At 39.2% G+C, this 18,606-nt stretch overlaps 1 protein-coding gene across 9 annotated transcripts in view; it reads left to right on the top strand.

Annotated features, from left to right (window-relative positions):
• Window positions 1–236: 236 nt before the first annotated feature.
• Window positions 237–18,606, top strand: part of tjp1b (tight junction protein 1b) — a 182,188-nt gene continuing 163,818 nt past the window's right edge. For all 9 annotated transcript variants that reach the window (XM_056451648.1, XM_056451645.1, XM_056451640.1 and 6 more), the window contains exon 1: window positions 237–729. In XM_056451648.1, coding sequence (XP_056307623.1) covers window positions 632–729 — 98 coding nt within the window. In that variant the 5' untranslated portion in view covers window positions 237–631. The remainder of the gene's footprint in view (window positions 730–18,606) is intronic.

The raw sequence follows: 18,606 nt of genomic DNA, 5'->3' as shown, positions 1-18,606 counted from the left end.
TAGCCTAAGTTTTTGAAGCTTTAAAGAATATACCTTTTCATTGTCATTTAAAGTAATAAAAAAGCATGACTAGTATGTTATTGAAAGCTTCCTATGTACATTTCATTTATTTACAAGAGTCAGTAGATGGTAAATATTTGGGTGAACTGTCCCTTTAAGCAACCCCCCTTCTACCTCCACACACACTCACACACACACCTACACAGACTCCTCTAGCTACCTCACGCACGGTCGCGTGGACGCTGCAGCGAGAGAGAGAAAGAGAGAGAGAGAGAGAGAGAGCGTTCTAAGCAAAGTGGCAGCAGGCGCGAGTGGCGGGAAAAGAATGCTCATCTCGTGACTAATAACGGATGGATTTGGCGCGCTTTCCGTTCTTAGAGGTAATACGAGCAGACTGTGAGTGTGGTGATGGGTGGCAGCGGCGTGTTCCCGCGCGGGGACTGTTTTCCCTGTCAGTGCTGCTTCTGCTGCTGCTGCTGGAAATGGCGCTGTGATGTTCAACAAGGAAGACGCAGTTGAAGCCGATGCCAGGGAGTAGGAGGAGAAGGAGGAGAGAATAAATTGTCATTATTAGTAGTACCTGCGCTTCCGGTGCGGATTTTTGTGTTTCAAAAAAGCGGTGAACAGTACCATGGTGAATTACCAGAAATACATTACTGTTATGCAGCTGGCTCTAGGGGTGACTGCCTACAACAGAGACCGTAGCCTGCCTCCCAGAAAACATATGTGGTGAGTATATGTATATAAATGGATGTGTCGGCACTGCAGCTTGAGGGGAGAAAGCCTGTCGTGTCGCTTTTAATTTATAACAGTGTAATCGTGTCGCTTGAACATTTAAATCTCTGCTTCCAAGCTTGAGCAAAGTTTTTCGCTCGTGTGTTATTTCATTCATGATTCACTCTACTACAAACCCAAGCATGTTACCTCATTCATATGTGTGTGTCTACTGTGTGTGTGTTTTCAAAATGAAATAAAAAGTTAAGGCATGGATGTGTGTATGTGTTTCTGTCATTATCATTGTGTGTGTTTTTTGTGAACAAGTTTTTCAGTCATTTTCCATTCACTATGGTCACTTCCTCAAGGACTGCTTCTTTGTGCACTCTTAAAAATACAAGTTCCAATATGGGGGGGTTTCACATTGATGCCGTAGAAGAACCATTTTGGGTTCCTCAATGAACCTTTTACAGAATGACTCTAAAATAATAGTTTTCTTTATTAAATAAAGATTTGAATAATCTAAAGATACACTGTAAAGAACCTTCTGTACTCTGCATGTGGTTATTTTTAAGAGTGTCTGATTTTATACTGGATTACACTGTGAGCTGACTAGACAACACAGCCGTTAATTAATCTCCATTTTCATTAAATGTCACCTGCACATTCATATCGGCTCAGAAGATTTCCACAAGGTCAACCCATATAAACAACTGATGTTTTCTCTTCATAGGTTCTCAATACGACTCAAACCTTGGTTATTGATTGAAGGTTTTTCATTACCCTTTTTTTTTTACGTCAATCCTCTTTCGGTGGCCATCTTTGGACCACAGTAGGACCATTGAAGCCAGAATTATTAGCCCACCTGAATTATTAGACCCCCTGTTTATTTTTTTCCCCAATTTCTGTTTAACAGAGATTTTTTCAACAGACTTCTAAACATAATAGTTTTAATAACTCATTTCTAATATCTTTTTTCTTTTCTGATTTATCTTTGCCATGATGACAGTAAATAATATTTGACTAGATATTTTTCAAGACACTTCTATACAGCGTAAAGTGACATTTAAGGCTTAACTAGGTTAATTAGGTTAACTAGGCAGGTTAGGGTAATTAGGCAAGTTATTTTATAATGATGGTTTGTTCTGTAGACTATCAAAATATATATATATATCATAAAGGGGCTAATAATTTTGACCTTAAAATGTTTTTTAAAAATTGAAAACTGCTTTTATTCTAGCCGAAATAAAACAAATAAGACTCTCCAGAAGAAAAAAATATTATCAGACATACTGTGAAAATTTCCTTGCTCTGTTAAACATCATTTGGGAAATAATTAAAAAATAAATAAAGGGGGGCTAATAATTTTGACTTAAATTGTATTTTTATAATCACTTTGCTCTCCTAAATACCATATCTCACAATGTTATCTCCTTTGTGACATCGTATCATCCTCATATATCATGTTATTACTCTACATGCTAGGAATGAACAGGAAATTTGAGTCTATTGTGTATGTTGCTGAGAAACGTTAATATGTTGTGTTTTTCAATGTATTCTCTGGGCTCAGCAGGTCTGTAGGCCTAGAACGGGGCGCATTTCATCTTACAGTTGATTTTTCGGCTGCTCCTATGAGTTTAATGGGGCAAAGAGATTCTCTGCGAATCAAAGGGGAAAACGTTGCAGAGAACAGAAGCAAAATAGGACAAATATTAAGCTTTTTGTTGTAATTGCGTTGAAAAAATTGTCAGATGTTGTCCTTAAAGTGCTTTTATAAGTAAAGTTCTGTTTGCAGATGGTCGGTCTGTAATGATTCAACAGCCGTAGGCATTTTGTGCCCCTTGGGGTCAGTAAAGGCTGCTAATTTGAGTGTTGCATGCTGGGTAATTCATTTGTAACTAATTAGGAGCAAGTTGCGAGTACCCAGATTTTTCATCTTGTTTTCATTGTCATTAAAAGCACCTCAGGCTCTCATAGCAGCCTGCTCACTTGCTTTATTTTGTAAGATTTTCCCCCTTAAATGGAGGTCAGCTTGTTTCGCTTCATGTCAGCAGTACTGCAATAGTTGTGGCTTAAAGGAGAACCCTGTACTACAAGAGGCCACGTGTGCCACAACATCAGAGCGACAAATCAACCAAGCAAGAGAGCGTAATTTACTATCAAGAACAGGTTTTTAACACGACAAGCTCCAAATAACTATAAAACTTGCCAAATCCACATAACTCTAAAATGATGATGAGGCACCTGAGAGACGTCCTTGCGATGCAATGTTTGGATGTTGGTACTCAGCTTGTTTGAGTAGCGGTTAATTATTCATGGCTTCTGAAACATGACGCTGCTGCTATTTACAGGAAAAATCCTTCATATCTAAACAAATGTGGCATTAATATTATTTTTCATCGACAGTTCTCATGGAATGCATGCATTTATAATAATCATTTTACTATAGTTTTTTACATTTATGCATTTAGCTTATGATTTTATCTTAAGTGACTTACAAACAAGGAACAAAAATGACAGAATTGGGGTAAGGGTTAGTATATAATCATATAGAAATATTACAATTAAAAAATATAATTGGTCATTTGTGGCTTTTAATCAACATATGCATTTTGTATTTTAAAAACGGCATTATTTTAATTGGATATAATAATTGGAATTATTAGAATTTAGTTTCAAAAAATTTAGTTGTGGTTAGATTTCCTGTCTTTCATTCATGGAGATTTCTTGTTTATAAAATTAGCATTTATATATTTTGACAGTGGTGACGCAGTGGCGCAGTAGATAGTGCTGTCGCCTCACAGCAAGAAGGTCGCTGGTTCAAGCCTCGGCTGGGTCAGTTGGCCTTTCTGTGTGGAGTTTGCATGTTCTCCCTGCGTTCGTGTGGGTTTTGATCATCGATCTCATATAAAGCAAGAGATCGCGATGACATATGATGAAGTGTGCAGGTGCTGTAGTAGTGTCCCACTTCTTAAAGGTAAATTTTGAAGCCCTTCCCCTTCACACTCTGTTTGGGTTATGGGTACAAAAATAGTTGTGTTATTTTGGGGTAATTATTTTATCACTGAAGGCAACGATATCATGTTATCATAATGTGACATTAAGCTGCGCAACTGTACTACGCATATACACAGTGGCCTTATTCATCTATGTGAACACACGAAAACAACATTAACATTACAGCAGACACTGTAAAACGCTCATTCCCTGCCACTAGACTTTTCTGACAAGGTATTCCAGCGTCATCGAGTGACAGAATGTTGTGGGACTGCTATACAGGAGTTATTATTAGGGATTATATTTTATTTTAGCTTTTTTTTAAAAAGCATGACGGTAAAACACGAACGCAGTTATGAAACATATCCTTGTTTGTTGTAAAAATTCGTAATAATGACAAAACATTAATTTGTGCTTCTCTTGACTTCCGGGTTCAGCAATACTGCCGTTGTGGCTGGTGTATTCTGGGAAATTTTCTCACCCCTTGGTTTGAAGAGAATTGGGACACCCCTACCCCTTCACATGAACGCGCAATGCGAGGGGTAGGGGAAAGGGCTAAGGGGTAGAATTGGGATTGGGCCTTACCTTCATGTTGTTCTTAACCTCTGAGGTCTTCATTCATCTTCGGAAACACAAATGAAGTTATTTTAGGTGAAATCTGAGATATCAGAAATCTGAGATATGATGACAGTATAAACATTGTATTAATAAATGCTTGAAGAATATCAAAGCTATACTAATATTATAGCTTGGACTGAAAAAAGAAGGTCAGAAAGAATAAAAAACATTATATGAAAGGTAGGTGACACAGTGGCTCAGTGTTTAGCTCTGTCGCATGTCTGTGTGGAGTTTGCATGTTCTCCCCGTGTTCGAGTGTGTTCGGGTGCTCCGATTTCCCCCAAAAACATGTGCTAAAGGTGAATTGGATGATCTAAATTGGCTGTAGTGTATGAATGTGTGTCCCAGTACTGGGTCGTAGCTGGAAGGGCATCCGCTGTGTAAAACATGTTGGAACAATTGGCGGTTCATTCTGCTGTGGCGACCCCTGAAATAGAGACTAAGCTGAAGGAAAATGAATGAATAAATGAAGGGTATTTTTTAAAGCTTGCTCAAATTTGACTCAAATTTTGTAACAATTCTGAATGTTGACTAGATTTAAAAATAACCTCTCATTTATTAATTCATTTTTCTTATATATATATATATATATATATATATATATATATATATATATATATATATATATATATTTTTTTTTTTTTTTTTTTAATCAAAGAAACAGTGAAAATTGAGAGTTGCTACATTCGATCTGTTCCTATAGGTGAGCCTCCCTGTCTGTGATAAAATATCTGTGCACTTTCACCCAGAAGATTTCAGGATCAGTCCAGGAAAAGAGGTAAAAAGGAGAAAGTTCTCATGAGGCAAGTGAAGATCACTTAAAAGCGCCCTCATGGGTGATAATATCAGGCGACCTGCATTTGATGTTGCTGTATATGAAGAGAAATGACTCCAATATGAAACATGGTTGTGTAAACATCTACCTGTTCAGTTGACAGAGTGGGACGTGACTCTAATAAGTCATTTCTCATTTGTCTTTGATTGAAATAAATGTCAGATGCCTATATGATCACAAAGACAAATGCTTTATCAGGGCTTGCAAAAATGAACCACGGTTTTATTGTAGTAAAAGTGTAATAACCATGTGTTTTGGTCTTGATTACTGTTAGTAAAATAACAGTTTTTCTACAGTTATCATGAATAAACTAGGGGTAGTTTAGCGAAACCGTGATTCATTTATGTTTCTTTTTTTAACACAAAAGAAGATATTTTGAAAAATGCTTGAGACCAATAGCCATTAAATTCTATAGTGTTGTTTTTCTCATTATGGATGTCAATCATTCATTCATTCATTCATTTTCTTTTCGGCTTAGACCTTTTATTAATCTGGGGTTGCCACAGCGAAATGAACCGCCAACTTATCCAGCATATGTTTTACGCAGTGGATGCTCTTACAGCTGCAACCCACTGGGAAACACCCAGACACTCTTAAATTCACACACATACACTACGGTCAGTTTAGTTTATCCAATTTATCTATAGTGCATGCGTTTAGACTTGTGGGTGAAACCGGAGCACCCATAGGAAACCCACGCCAACACAGGGAGAACATGCAAACTCCACATAGAAATGCCAACTGACCCAGCTGGGACTCAAACCAGCGACCTTCTTGCTGTGAGGTGAAAAATACTAAACGTCCCTGCAAAATTGCATAGCAAAACTTGAACAATATTAAATGTGCCATTTGGAAAATATTCCTTGCTAAGTGTGTGTGCTGAAGTCGAGCAGCTGTCAGGGGAGAGAGGGATGTTACACAACATGCTTTTTTTTTTGGTATGATTTTGATATGATATTGAGGGTAGTTAAGCACAAGATAATTATTGGCCTGATTTTATATGAAGACAAACATGATCAGAAACAACATGGCAAATGAATGTGTGAGGTAATTACCTTTATCTAAATAAAATGTAATAATTAAAAAACCTAGACACTGACTAGTCTTCTGCTAAGGTTAGCAATAGGCAGTACCTAAACTTCCATAAAAATGAAGCGCAGGTAGAGTAAAAGTATCTGTTGTTATTATTACTCAAAGTATGAGTTAATAGTAGCCCTTTCAGAAGTACTCAAGAGTAGTGAGTAGTGTGTATTATTTTGGGAAAAGCTGATGCGTTTACATGTAATTTGTGCACGTGTGTGTGTGTAAACATTCTGTAGTGCATCTAGTTATTGCCTAGCAGGCACACAATGTCATAAGATGCTAATATTAGGTTAGATTTAGGTTGTGATGTCAGGTGACCAAAATTCAATGTCTAGTCAGCGTCTAATGACAACGTTATTTTGATCTCCAATAATGACGTCAAATGACGTTGATATTTGGTTGATTTTAGGTTGTGTTAGAAAATGACCAAAATCCAACGTCGAGCCAACAGACGAAATTACTGACATTTATTCGTCAGGTATGGCAACCAAAATCCAACATCTGACAGAAATCATAGTGGTAACGTTCACACAACGTCAAGCTGTAACATCATCAGATGTTGATATTTGGTTGGTTTTAGGTTGGACGTTGAACATTGATGTTAGCCAGACGTGGAGTTCTGATGTCAACCCGATTTTCATTTGCAAACAAAATGCAATGTCCTCATGACATTGGGGTACAACATCAATGTAACGTTTTGTTGACGTCTTGTGCCTGCTGGATGTTTAAGGCCATTTCGTCATCATACAGTAAACATCCGTCATCTTCTCATCAGTGACGTGCATCTAAACAGTCTCTGGGTCAATGCGTGTAAAGATTTGGGACATCTTCTTAGACACTTTTAATGCTTCCAAACAGTTTGCAGCAATTATAAATCGCCCATGTCTTGAGGTAGTTCATTATGAGGTGATTTACCTACAGTGTGCGATTTGATTGGACAGAAATCACAGGACTGATTTTTCTAATCCCCATAGACATGAAAAAATAAAGTAGTAACTGCAGGTTGAAGGAGTAAAAGTACCAATTCTGCAATAAATATGTACTCAAGGCCAAGGCAAAGTAAAAGTACACTTTTTTTACAACTACACTACACAACTACAGTAATTACAGTAATTTGAGTATTTGAAATTAGTTACTTTACACCACTGGCGCCACCAACACTGATCATGCACACCCCTAAGCACTGCTTGTGCCTGTGATTATCAATGAATGGACGAACTAAAATGACACTACAAACCCTTATATCTCCTCCTCGTGATTTGCGAACCATGTCTATTTGAGTCCTGGAAACACAGCAGATGGTCTTCATCCCCCCGCAGTCGCACAAACTCTTCCAGAGCTTCGCTTTAACCAGGCCTAATGCATAGGCGGCAGTTGCCCACCCCGAGGCCTGCTAACACGTGCTTTTTAGCATTTACACACTCTTTTAAACGTGAGCCGAGTGCTCATTTGACTGACGGAGGAAGCGTTTCATGCTAATCTCCGGGCTTCCCCGCACTGTTTTGTATTACAGCAGCACTGATTGAGACTCTGTGTAAGTGCCTCAGCTCCGTCAAGCCAAATAAACGCCCTCGCCGTCCACTTTCATCCACATCCAGAGTGATTATTCACTTCATTAGCGGTTGACGCTCGTAAACCAACAGCCTGCTAATAGATGGCCCTCTTTAGTAGAAACTAAACTTGGAGTTGTCCAAGCAGAAAGCTAGCTCTGCTTTGGTGCCATGGATAAAAACTCATAATAACGTTTGTTAAAAAAATGTCATCATCAATGAGATGATTTTGATGGCAGCCATGGATGGTATTGTTGGGGTCAGCATTGTCTGTTTGCATCTGAACTGTTTGTAGGATGACTTGAGCCTTTATGTTAGATATTGATTGGCTGATCAAGCAGGATCCTTCTCTACTATATCTAATCGTGCAATATAGGAAGAGCTTGGATTATAGACTTTTCCGTAGGCTTTTGTTTACGGCTGGAAGTACGCTAAGCATCTTGTTTGGACAGCAACATTGGTTGGGTAGCTGACTTCTAAAAAAGTCTGACATTCTGAAAACGTAGCCCTATATACATTTCTGGAGAGTGCAAATTGTGTAGCCAGAGGTACGTATGGCTGCATTACATCTTTAAAATGAATGCTATGCAGCAATAGTGCTTACCAGCTGACCACTTACCTTCAAATAGATGGCTTTCCCGCTGTTACCAGTTTGTCCAGTAACGTCAGTGGACTTGAGATGTAGAGAGGAGCTGACCACAGGGTTCGAGTCCAGTGAAAAATGGTTCTAGAAAGAGGGTAAGACAAAAACAGAAGCCAAAAAGTTCAATAAACAAGTGAATAACAGGGTGGAAATGTGGTAAGATCTGAAAACATGGTAAAAAAAAGGCAGAGGGCTTTTCTTTTTCTGGATTGCTTTTTAAAATTGTCGGTTGGATTTAGGGAAGTGGGTGGGCGCTGGTCAATCGGTGCTTTTGAAAACACTATTGGTTAGGTTTAGGGAAGGAGAGGGGGCTAGTCGATCGGTCAGCCAGTCAGTCAACAGCATCCCCTGGTGGATTTACGCAAGAACAGGCGCGAATGGAGATCTGAAAAAGCATACACAGCGGCCTCTGGTGAATTCCCGCCAACGAAAACTGCAAAAAAAAGTACCTCCTGGTATGTATTTGGTGCTCTCCAGAAATGTATATAGGGGTATGTTTTCAGAATGAGCCTGGGTTGAATTTGTTTATTTATTTATTCATTGTCATTATTTAAAGTTTAATGTACAAACAAAGTATTTACAAATATGTGTGCAAGGCTAAATATGTGTGCAAGGCTGCTTCAGGGGTTAGATACACAGTAGTGACGCGATCAGGATCACTAATATAGAAATAAAACCCATTATTTGACACAAATGTGTTAAAGTCTCTGCTCAGGTTGTGTTCAATGCTGTCACCATGGTGCTGTCATGTCCAGTTGTTGTTTTTGTCGCGGTTTCAGTTTCAGTTAGTTCTAGTTTTTTTGTTTTTTTTTAATTCTCGTTTTAATTTTTATTTCAGATAATAAAAAGGATTTTTCAATTCTAGTTTTCGTTTTTTCATTCATTTTCGTTAACTATAATAACCTTGGAGTGTTGACAGTAAAAAACGTGTAGGGTAAGAGGAGATTTTCCACTAGTTAATCAATCATAGATGTTTGGATATACAAAAAAAAGTGTAAAAGGATGATAATGAATAAAAAATGAATGTCACCAAATATACCTGGCCATAAATATACCTGGGCTGCATTTCCCAAACAACGACATTAGTTGCGGCTGAACTATCATAGTACGATACATCATCTGGGAAAAGAACAATGTAGTGATGAGTGTTTCCCAAAACCTGTAGTTTCTCTGTCGCAGATCCATCGTTTGAACCACACTAGTTATAACGTAAAACACCCATAATGATGCTCTAAACGGGATGGAGGAACAACTTCTTTAGAGAACAACCCCATAATTTTTTTGTGCAAATATATTGTTTAACACACACATGCATAAAAAAAAATCCAGTATTAGTTTTGCTAAAAACATGCACTCATTTTCCATATTAATTGAAATATATGTAAACGGCACATATAGGGCCAATGTTTCCTTTCAAATATTATTGAGAACATTACATATTCTATTCTAAAACCTAAAATCACTTACAAAAACTAACACGTATTCTAATATAAATCATATAAATAAATAAATAATGAGGCCATGTATTAAGAAATTAATTTTATATTAGGAAATGAAAAATCCTACTTTTAATAATAATATTAATGATGATGATGATGATGATGATGATTATGAAGTAGGATATTGTTTATTTATTTTTATATTTTAAAAAGTCTACTTTTACAATTTGACACATGCAAACCACAGCAGAAAGTTCTTACCAACAGCCCATATCATAAAGGCCTACAGTACTGATACATTTCTTAATAAATGACCTACTATAAATTAAAAGCATAAACGTATGCTATGTATTTTTGTTTTCGCAAGCTTTGGAGACGTAACGTAAATTCCACTTTTAAATAATAGGTCACCTATAGCTTTTGCCATGAGCCACAGCTGAGTTCAAAGTGTGGTTTATTTATAAACTAATTTCGAGAGGATCACGTGCTTATGATCACCACTGCTGGCTCCTCATTAGCTCCATAATCTGACCCATTAAATGATTACGGAAGCATTATAAATAACCAGAGTTTTTCACTCCAGCTATCTTCGTCTTGAAGCTTGCTTCCTGCTACAAAACGCTCCAGCATCACACCATTTAACAAATCGAGAAGGAAAAACAAACAAACAAACAAACAAACAAACAAACAACAACTGCAGCCAGAGCCCCGCTCTCCCTGAGAATTCAGCCGCAGCCTCGCCTGCTATCCAGCCTGGATTCCCGCAAAACGTCGTCCCACAAGCTCTTCCACTTCTACTTCAAACTGCTTCACACAACCGCAGTCTGCAAACTACAACTAAACTCAAGACGTCGGCGATCCAAGCCATGTAATAAAGCCGAACTCTCACTGCTCTCCTAGCAGTGCACCCTAGGTAACGTGTTTATAGCACGCTTCAAGAGGAAGCCTCGAGAAAATAACTTCTCTCCAACAAAGACTAAACCTTTTATAAATATTTTGATAACAAGACTTGTGTGACTAGAAAGATTTAAAACCAAAAACTCACCCTTCAAGCCTCCCGCCCGTCCACAGATCCATAAGTATTTGACTGCAAGGATCCAGACACCATAATCCGTAAACATTAGTCCGCGACATATTCATACGTCGATAAACATCGCTGTTATCATCCAGTCTAGTCACCGGTGTGCAGTAGCGTCTTTCACACAAACACTAGTATTTGGTAAACAAAATGGCCGCCGATCTTTGATTGACACTCCATTGAGCCAATAGCGGAAAGCAGAGGCGTCACTATCCAATGAGCTCTAAAACTCGATACGGCTCCGCCCTCTCTCGATAAATTATGAATGAACTCGGCTGTAAAAGACTTCGTGAATTAATTGGGCCAGATATGCTTGCGAATTTAATCCTGTAAACATCCCTAACATGTTATTAAACATGGATTAAAGTAAAGCCCATAACAATCATTCCATTAACACAGTTTTTACTAAGTGGTGACTTTTTAAAGTTCATAGTTTGATGTTGGCATTTGATATATTTAATAAAAAAAATAAATAAATAAAAATAAAAATAAATAAATAAATAAATAAAATGAAATAAAAATAAATAAATAATTAAAAACTAAATAAATTTTAAAAAATAAAATAAAAAAAAACCTCTGCCACATTTGATAGTCATTTAACTGCTGAGATTATTACCCAACCAGCGAGATACATTCACCACATCGAGCACAGAAGTCCAATCGTAATACGCCAGTGACGCATATGTCCATACACAAGTGTCATATTTAACCTTATATTGGCACATCGGTTGGAGGTGAAAATGGCAAAGAAACAAACTTCCCACTTGACTGCTATGAAAAGGCGTTAGATACATTCGCATTCTAAACAAATTCTATATCACTAAGGTTAAACTCCACTCCACCACTCAGTCTTCAAGAGGTACTTCCAGGACCACCAGACAAGCACACCCCAAATCCTCAGCTTTGCTTCCATCTGCCATCCTGTGGGGGACAAATGCCCACTCCTACCATCCTCGCACACGGCGACAATGAAACTCACAGTTGCCCATACCCTTATTAAGACGCCTCGCATGGATATCAGCTAAAACTGTATATTATCAGCTAAAACTGTATATTATGTCTGCTCTACATGTACCATGTTGTAAGATTTAATTTCTGATTCTCTCTCATTTCTCATTCTAGAGATCATGACTAGAAGCTGATCTTCATCCAACCCATTTCATTCCACATCCATTCCAAATACAATCACACTCTACACAAAGTATACATTTCCACTCATACAGCCCACATCCACGATGCAACAGTAGAGAAGCTACGCCGAGCTTTATTTCCCCTCTACACCACCGCCGCAGCAGTGACGCTCTGCTGAGCTCACATACGCTTCCATTTAACATACCACTACTGACACACTCACGTGCACTCCTACTGCAGTTTAAAAGCCTCCGTGGGAGCATATTTAACCGTTATTATCGACTAGCCCCCATTACACGTAACATCCTCTCCAAAGGTATACACTTATTATGCTAAGGCTTCAGTCTTTTCACACAGCTTGCACCCACGACGCATGTTCACTCTAGCCTTTTACGGCATCTTGGATGCTCAAATTCATAACCATTCCATCCACTTCCCCATCTCTGATTTAACTTTGCTTAATGGGGGAGAAGATGGTTTCTTTATCCTGCAGAGCAAACAGATCAAATCCACAATGGCCACTCATTTACATTTTGATCCCGTTTCAAATCCTTCCAGCATTCCTACAGCTGAGGAGATCCCAAGACCCCAACCCCTCCTCTCCACTTTACTGATGACACTAACCATCCAGTAACCCTCTATTCTGGTTCCAAAAACACCTCAAAGTAATACTACACCTATTAGGCTTCCCATTCATTCTCCAGCCATTCCGGCTCTCGGCCGCTGGTCCTCGGATGCTTTTAATTCCTACATCTGATTCAGCCGATTCTATCTCAAAGAACCATCTTGAATACAAGGACAGAAATATAACTCTGCCTCCTCCCAAACTCCCCCCCCCCCCCCCCCAGCCCCCCGCCCCCAACCGCTCTCATTTCAGTAAATAATCTCCCCTTAGCTCTCCCTGGAGTGCCCGAACCCCTACCCCAACAAGAGGAACACGTTTTCCCCAGGCCACCAGTATAAAAATCTTCTGTCTTCCACTTCCTTCCTCCTTTCTTTCCTTCAAGCATCGAAGGCTTCCGCTCTTTCCTCCATCCCCTTCCTCTTAACCCCCCCCCCCCCCCCCCCCCAACATCTTTACTCCCTACCTCCCTCCGCTACCTTTTTCTTTTTCAGCGTCGAGTTGCTCCGCTACTATCTCTTCCTTCTAGCGTTGAGTTCTTCCGCTACTCTCATCTCTTTAGCCTAAGTAACACCATCCAAGGCCTGACTCCCCCGGAGTCAATCAATTACCCCCCACTTCAATTGACATCTTTCTGGTTTTCTAGCGTTGAGTTCCTCCGCACTTCCTGTTCTATTTTCTATAGCGTCGAGTTCCTCCGCACCTCCTTCTCTTCCATCAAGCGTCGAATGCTTCTGCTCTTTCCTCCATCCCCTCCCTCTTCCACCCCCCCAACATCTTTTACTCCCTAACCCCTTTCCAGCGTCAAGTTTCTCCGCATCTCCTGTTCTATATTCCCTAGCGTTGAGTTCCTCCGCATCTCCTTCCCTTCCTTCTAGCGTTGAATGCTTCCGCTCTTTCCTCAACCCCCCCCCTTACTACAACTCCTCTCCTCTACCCACCTCTAACTCCCAAAACCCCCTTCCAGCGTTGAGTTCCTCCGCTACTTTCTTTCTTCAGCGTCGCGTTTCTCCGCTACTTTACTCTTTTCAGCATTGAGTTCCTCTGCTACTCTTTCTATATTCACAAATAGCATCACTCACCAACCCTGACTCCCAAGGAGTCTCCAACCCTCCCCAGACTCCTGGGGTAGTTCAATCCTACAGCTCTAACTCCCACGGAGTCATCCCCAGAGCTCTAAGTCTCAGACGATACTCCGCCCCTACGCCCAGTAGATTTCTTTTCTTTACCTTTCCAGCGTCGAGTTCCTCCGCATCCCCTTCACTTCCTTCCAGCGTTGAATGCTTCCACTCTTTTCTCCACCCTCTCTACAACCCCTCTCCCCTTCCCACTCCCTACCCCTTTCTCAGCGTTGAGATCCTCCGCTTCTTTTCTTCTTTCAGCGTCTAGTTACTTCGCTACTTTCCTATTTCTAGCATCACTACAACTTCGCTCCCGCAGGAACCTATCTCCCTTCAATTCATATCCAACAGCCGGATATGGCAATGACCTCTCGCCATTTGGGGGGCACTTCAATACGCAGCTGCTGTCCCGAGCTTTAAAGCTTTTTTTGGGGAGTCCTCGAGACCTACCTGAGCTCGAACTCCGCTCTCACCCTTCTAATGGGAGGGAGCCCCGGGCTCGAGGATATTACGAGCTCAGGGTTCTCTCCCGGGACAGCATGCCAAATACGCTTTATTGATTATCAGCTAAGTGTGAATTCTTGAAGTGTGGTTTATTTATAAACTAATTTCGAGAGGATCACATGCTTATGATCAACACGGCTGGCTCCTCATTAGCTCCGTAATCTGACCCATTAGATGATTACGGAAGCATTATAAATAACCAGAGTTTTCACTCCAGCTATCTTCGTCTTGAAGCTTACCCCCCTTCCACCCCTACTTCCTCCCTCTTTTTTCGATAGGGCGACACGGTGGCCCAGTGGCTAGCACTGTTGCCTCACAGCAAGAACACCGCTGGTCCAACCTCCTATCGGGCTGGTTGGTGTTTCTGTGCGGAGTTTACATGTTCTCCCCGTGTTCGCGTGGGTTTCCCCCGGGTCCCCCGGTTTCCTCCCACCGTCCAAAAACATAAACTATAGCCAATCGACTATAATTATCTAGAAATTATCTAGACTAGAAATTATCACCGAAAACTACACTAGTTTACACTTCTCACACGGCGACAAGCAGGGGAGTCCTCGAGACCTACCTGAGCTCGAACTCCACTCTCGCCCTTCTAACGGGAGGGAGCCCCGGGCTCGAGGATATTACGAGTTCAGGGCTCTCTCCCAGGACAGCATGCCAAATACGCTTTATTGATTATCAGCTAAGTGTGAACTCTCGAAATGACATCATTGTTTTCAAAGTGCACTGCGAAGGGAGTGCAATTGTAAACATGAAGATCGCTAAAACTGAACTGTAAAAATACTTTGAAAGCAAATTACACCTAAGAGAGATGACTTTAATGCTTTTTTTTTAAATAATTCCAAGTTTAAATGTTAGAATGTTCTAAATGAATAGGGCATAGGGGGGATAAGTGGGAATAGTACACAACCAGGAACTCTGCTTCTAGAGGTGTAGTTGCAAGTGTACAAGTTTGCGACGCAGTTTGCGAATGATCGTTGGAACGACGGATTTGGAAAACATCAAATCAACAAACTATGTTTGTAATGACGGAACTTGCAACCTTAGTTGGCTAAAGATGATTTTTGGAAACGCACCCCTGGACGGCCCGCCCAAATAAAGTCTATGTGTGGGAAGCACTGCTGATACCTTCATAGTTGCTTCAAGTACATTTCTGGTCTTATGGTACACATCTGTGTCCTTTTTTGGCTTTAAATCCTCTATGTACAGTATGTGCCCACATACATTTGTCCTTGAACACATTCCCAGATGAGTTTTAACGTATTTGACTTAAAAGGTTAACTGAAGAAGGTGAGACCTCAGTCATTTCCTCAGGCTAACATCAGCCTCATTGCCGCGCTAATGTCTTTGTCCTCTCTATTCTGCTTTAACACTGTAAATTACATCCCAGAAGAGGCATTGTATACGCTTCTTCAGTTTTTGTTCTTATTATGGTATTCTTCAAGGCCAGGAGCAAGCAGCAGCCAGGGAGGCTTTCTTAATCTACCACTTAATATGTAAAGGAGCTCTCCTTTTCATTGGTGTCCCAGTCATTGCACTGAGACTGTAGATTTGCCTATTGAATTTAATTTTGCAGGGGTTTCCAGCAAATCCTTTTCACAAACACGATGCGAACGGTAATGGAGCAGGGCATTCAAATGTGTCTTCCTACTGTACCGGGACTGTCTTACATTTTAATACAGCTACTGTAAAGCATGCACTCCGGGGGAATTATATAACCTCTGCAAGGTCAGGTCTCTCCTTTTATCACAAAGAGGCATTTGAAGGTGCACGGTGTAAAATATAATCCTAAAATATTAAAGGTTTGTGAAGCAGATGCTCATTTTATCTCCATTAAGTTGCATTATTGTATTGAATGCGTTGTGTTTTATCTTTTATTCAGTGTTTGACTTGGAGTGCTTTCATGTCCTGTAGTATTTACTGTAGTGAATGACATGATCATATGAGACATCATGCATATTATATATGCATATATCCTCCTAGGGTTCAGACGGAGCAGATGGGACACTAATTATTGATGAGTGGCATTTACTAGCATGACTTAAATGTATAATGTGGGTGGTATTGTGATTTTTAAAGAGTGCAAATTGTTATATTTGTTTTAATGTGCGGCACAGTGGCTCAGTGGTTAGCACTGTCGCCTCACAGCAAGAAGGTCGATGGGCTGAGTCCCGGCTGGCTCAGATGGCATTTCTGTGTGGAGTTTGCATGTTCTCCCCGTGATGGTGTGATTTTCCTCCGGGTGCTCCGGTTTCCCCCACAGTCCAAAGACAAGCGGTATAGGTGAATAGGATGAACAAAATTAGCCCTAGTGTGTGAATGCGAGAGTGTATGGGTGTTTCCCAGTACTGGGTTGCAGCTGGAAGGTTATCCACTGTGTAAAATGTGTGCCGGAATCTGCGGTTCATTCTGCGGTGGTGATTCCTGATAAATGAGGGACTAAGCTGAAGGATAATGAATGAATACATGTTTGTTTTATTGATGTAGACGCTGCATTTTGCCTCTAGGGTTTGTTGGACTGTTTTTTTTTTACATGCAGCAGGTGTATTGATGCTTACTGGGAAGTGATTGAACAATATCATTTGAGCTTTGTGTTTAATATACAGCTGTGAAAAAATTAAGAGACCATTTGGAAATGCTCAGTTTCTCTAGATTTCTTGAGTTAGTTTGGAGTTAAATTTGACGTTTTTTATATTAGCATTTCTTCCAAATTAAATTGCTGTATAAATGTAAAAATATTGCCACATTAGGCAATTTCTTTTTACAAATGTGAAGATTTGGGTTATTCCACCAAATATTGATTTCTCAACTCTTCTGAAGTTAAAACAATGAATGTAAACTCGTCTGAATGTATTTTAGTATTTTTAGAATGACAACAGTTTTGTATTTGTGGAAAAAATTTCGACAAACTGTAAAAAATTCTGGTTGCCTCAAATTTTTAAGCTGAATCAAATTAACCTTATGAGTCCTCTGAACTTATATTATGTTAAACTGACTTGAAACAGCTTGCGTAACTTATAAAATTAAGTTAGAACATAATTAACGTAGTTTAATAAGTTATAATGAACTAAAAACATTTGTTGTCTCGAACAGTTGATCAAAGTTTTACAGTGACAAGTTTTTACAGTGCAGTAGTTTACAGAATAAAACAGAAATTATATTTTACTCAAACATAACACACTGTAAAAAAATTCTTGCTGCCATAATGTTTTTAGTTAAATAGTCAAATTAATTTTTGTATTTAAATTATTTATATTTACTCATTTATTGGAAGTTCCTTTTTTAACGTATTTTTAATCCAATGGCAATTTTCAGATGTTACAGTGTTTAATATTTACATTTTATTTCAAAGCTAGTATTGAAGTATTGAAGCCAGATGTATAATAAACTGCTTTTCATGTACATTATTTTACTTTAAAATGAATTTCATGTTTGCTGACACAATGGCACTGCCGCCTCACAGCAAGAAGGTCACTGGTTTGAGTCCCGGCTGTGTATTACTATATACATCGTAGGGCAAAAACTAAGCTCCTGAACAAGCTTGAACAGCAGGTTTTTCCTGAATGAGCTTATTTAAGACAATATAAATTCTAAACTGTTAATGCTTGCCTCTTAACATGCTCACTGTTGATCTGCTCCTTCAAAATGTCATCTGATAACCACCGTTGTGGAGATTGAAATGCAAACATCTTAATCAAATCCACAAAATTAAGTGAATTTTCTTAAAATAAACGGGAAGCCATCTTTCGTCAATTTTAATAGCTTACTTGGTTTCTCAAATTAAGCCTAATAATTGCTTAAAATAATAAGTGAATTAAATTTTTTTATTTTATTACCGAAATCTTCTCAATATTTTATGATAAATCCAGAATAAACATTTTTTAAAAGACAATATGCACATTATTTTTAATGACCACATCAATTTTTTTAATGAAAATTACAAGCCTCAAGATTCATTTTTACAGTGTGGGTCAGTTGGTATTTCTGTGTGGAGTTTGCATGTTCTCCCCTTGTAGGTGAATTGAATAAACTAAATTGGCCATAGAGTATGATTGTGTGTGAATGAGTGTGTATGGATGTTTTTGCTGCTGAAAGGGCATCCGCTGTGTAAAACATATGCTGAATAAGTTGGCGGTTCATGCCGCTGTGGCGACCCCAGATTAATAAATGGACTAAGTCGGAAGAAAATGAATGAATGGATGAATTTCATGTTTAATTGAATGCATTATTCGCCATTTTTGTGAAATATACTAGCAATTTCTGATTAAAAA

This window comes from Danio aesculapii, chromosome 25 (assembly GCF_903798145.1).
Source record: "Danio aesculapii chromosome 25, fDanAes4.1, whole genome shotgun sequence".
Taxonomy (NCBI): Eukaryota; Metazoa; Chordata; class Actinopteri; order Cypriniformes; family Danionidae; genus Danio; species Danio aesculapii.
Note: the sequence above shows the minus strand (reverse complement) of the source record. Positions and strands in the feature narration are given on the sequence as shown.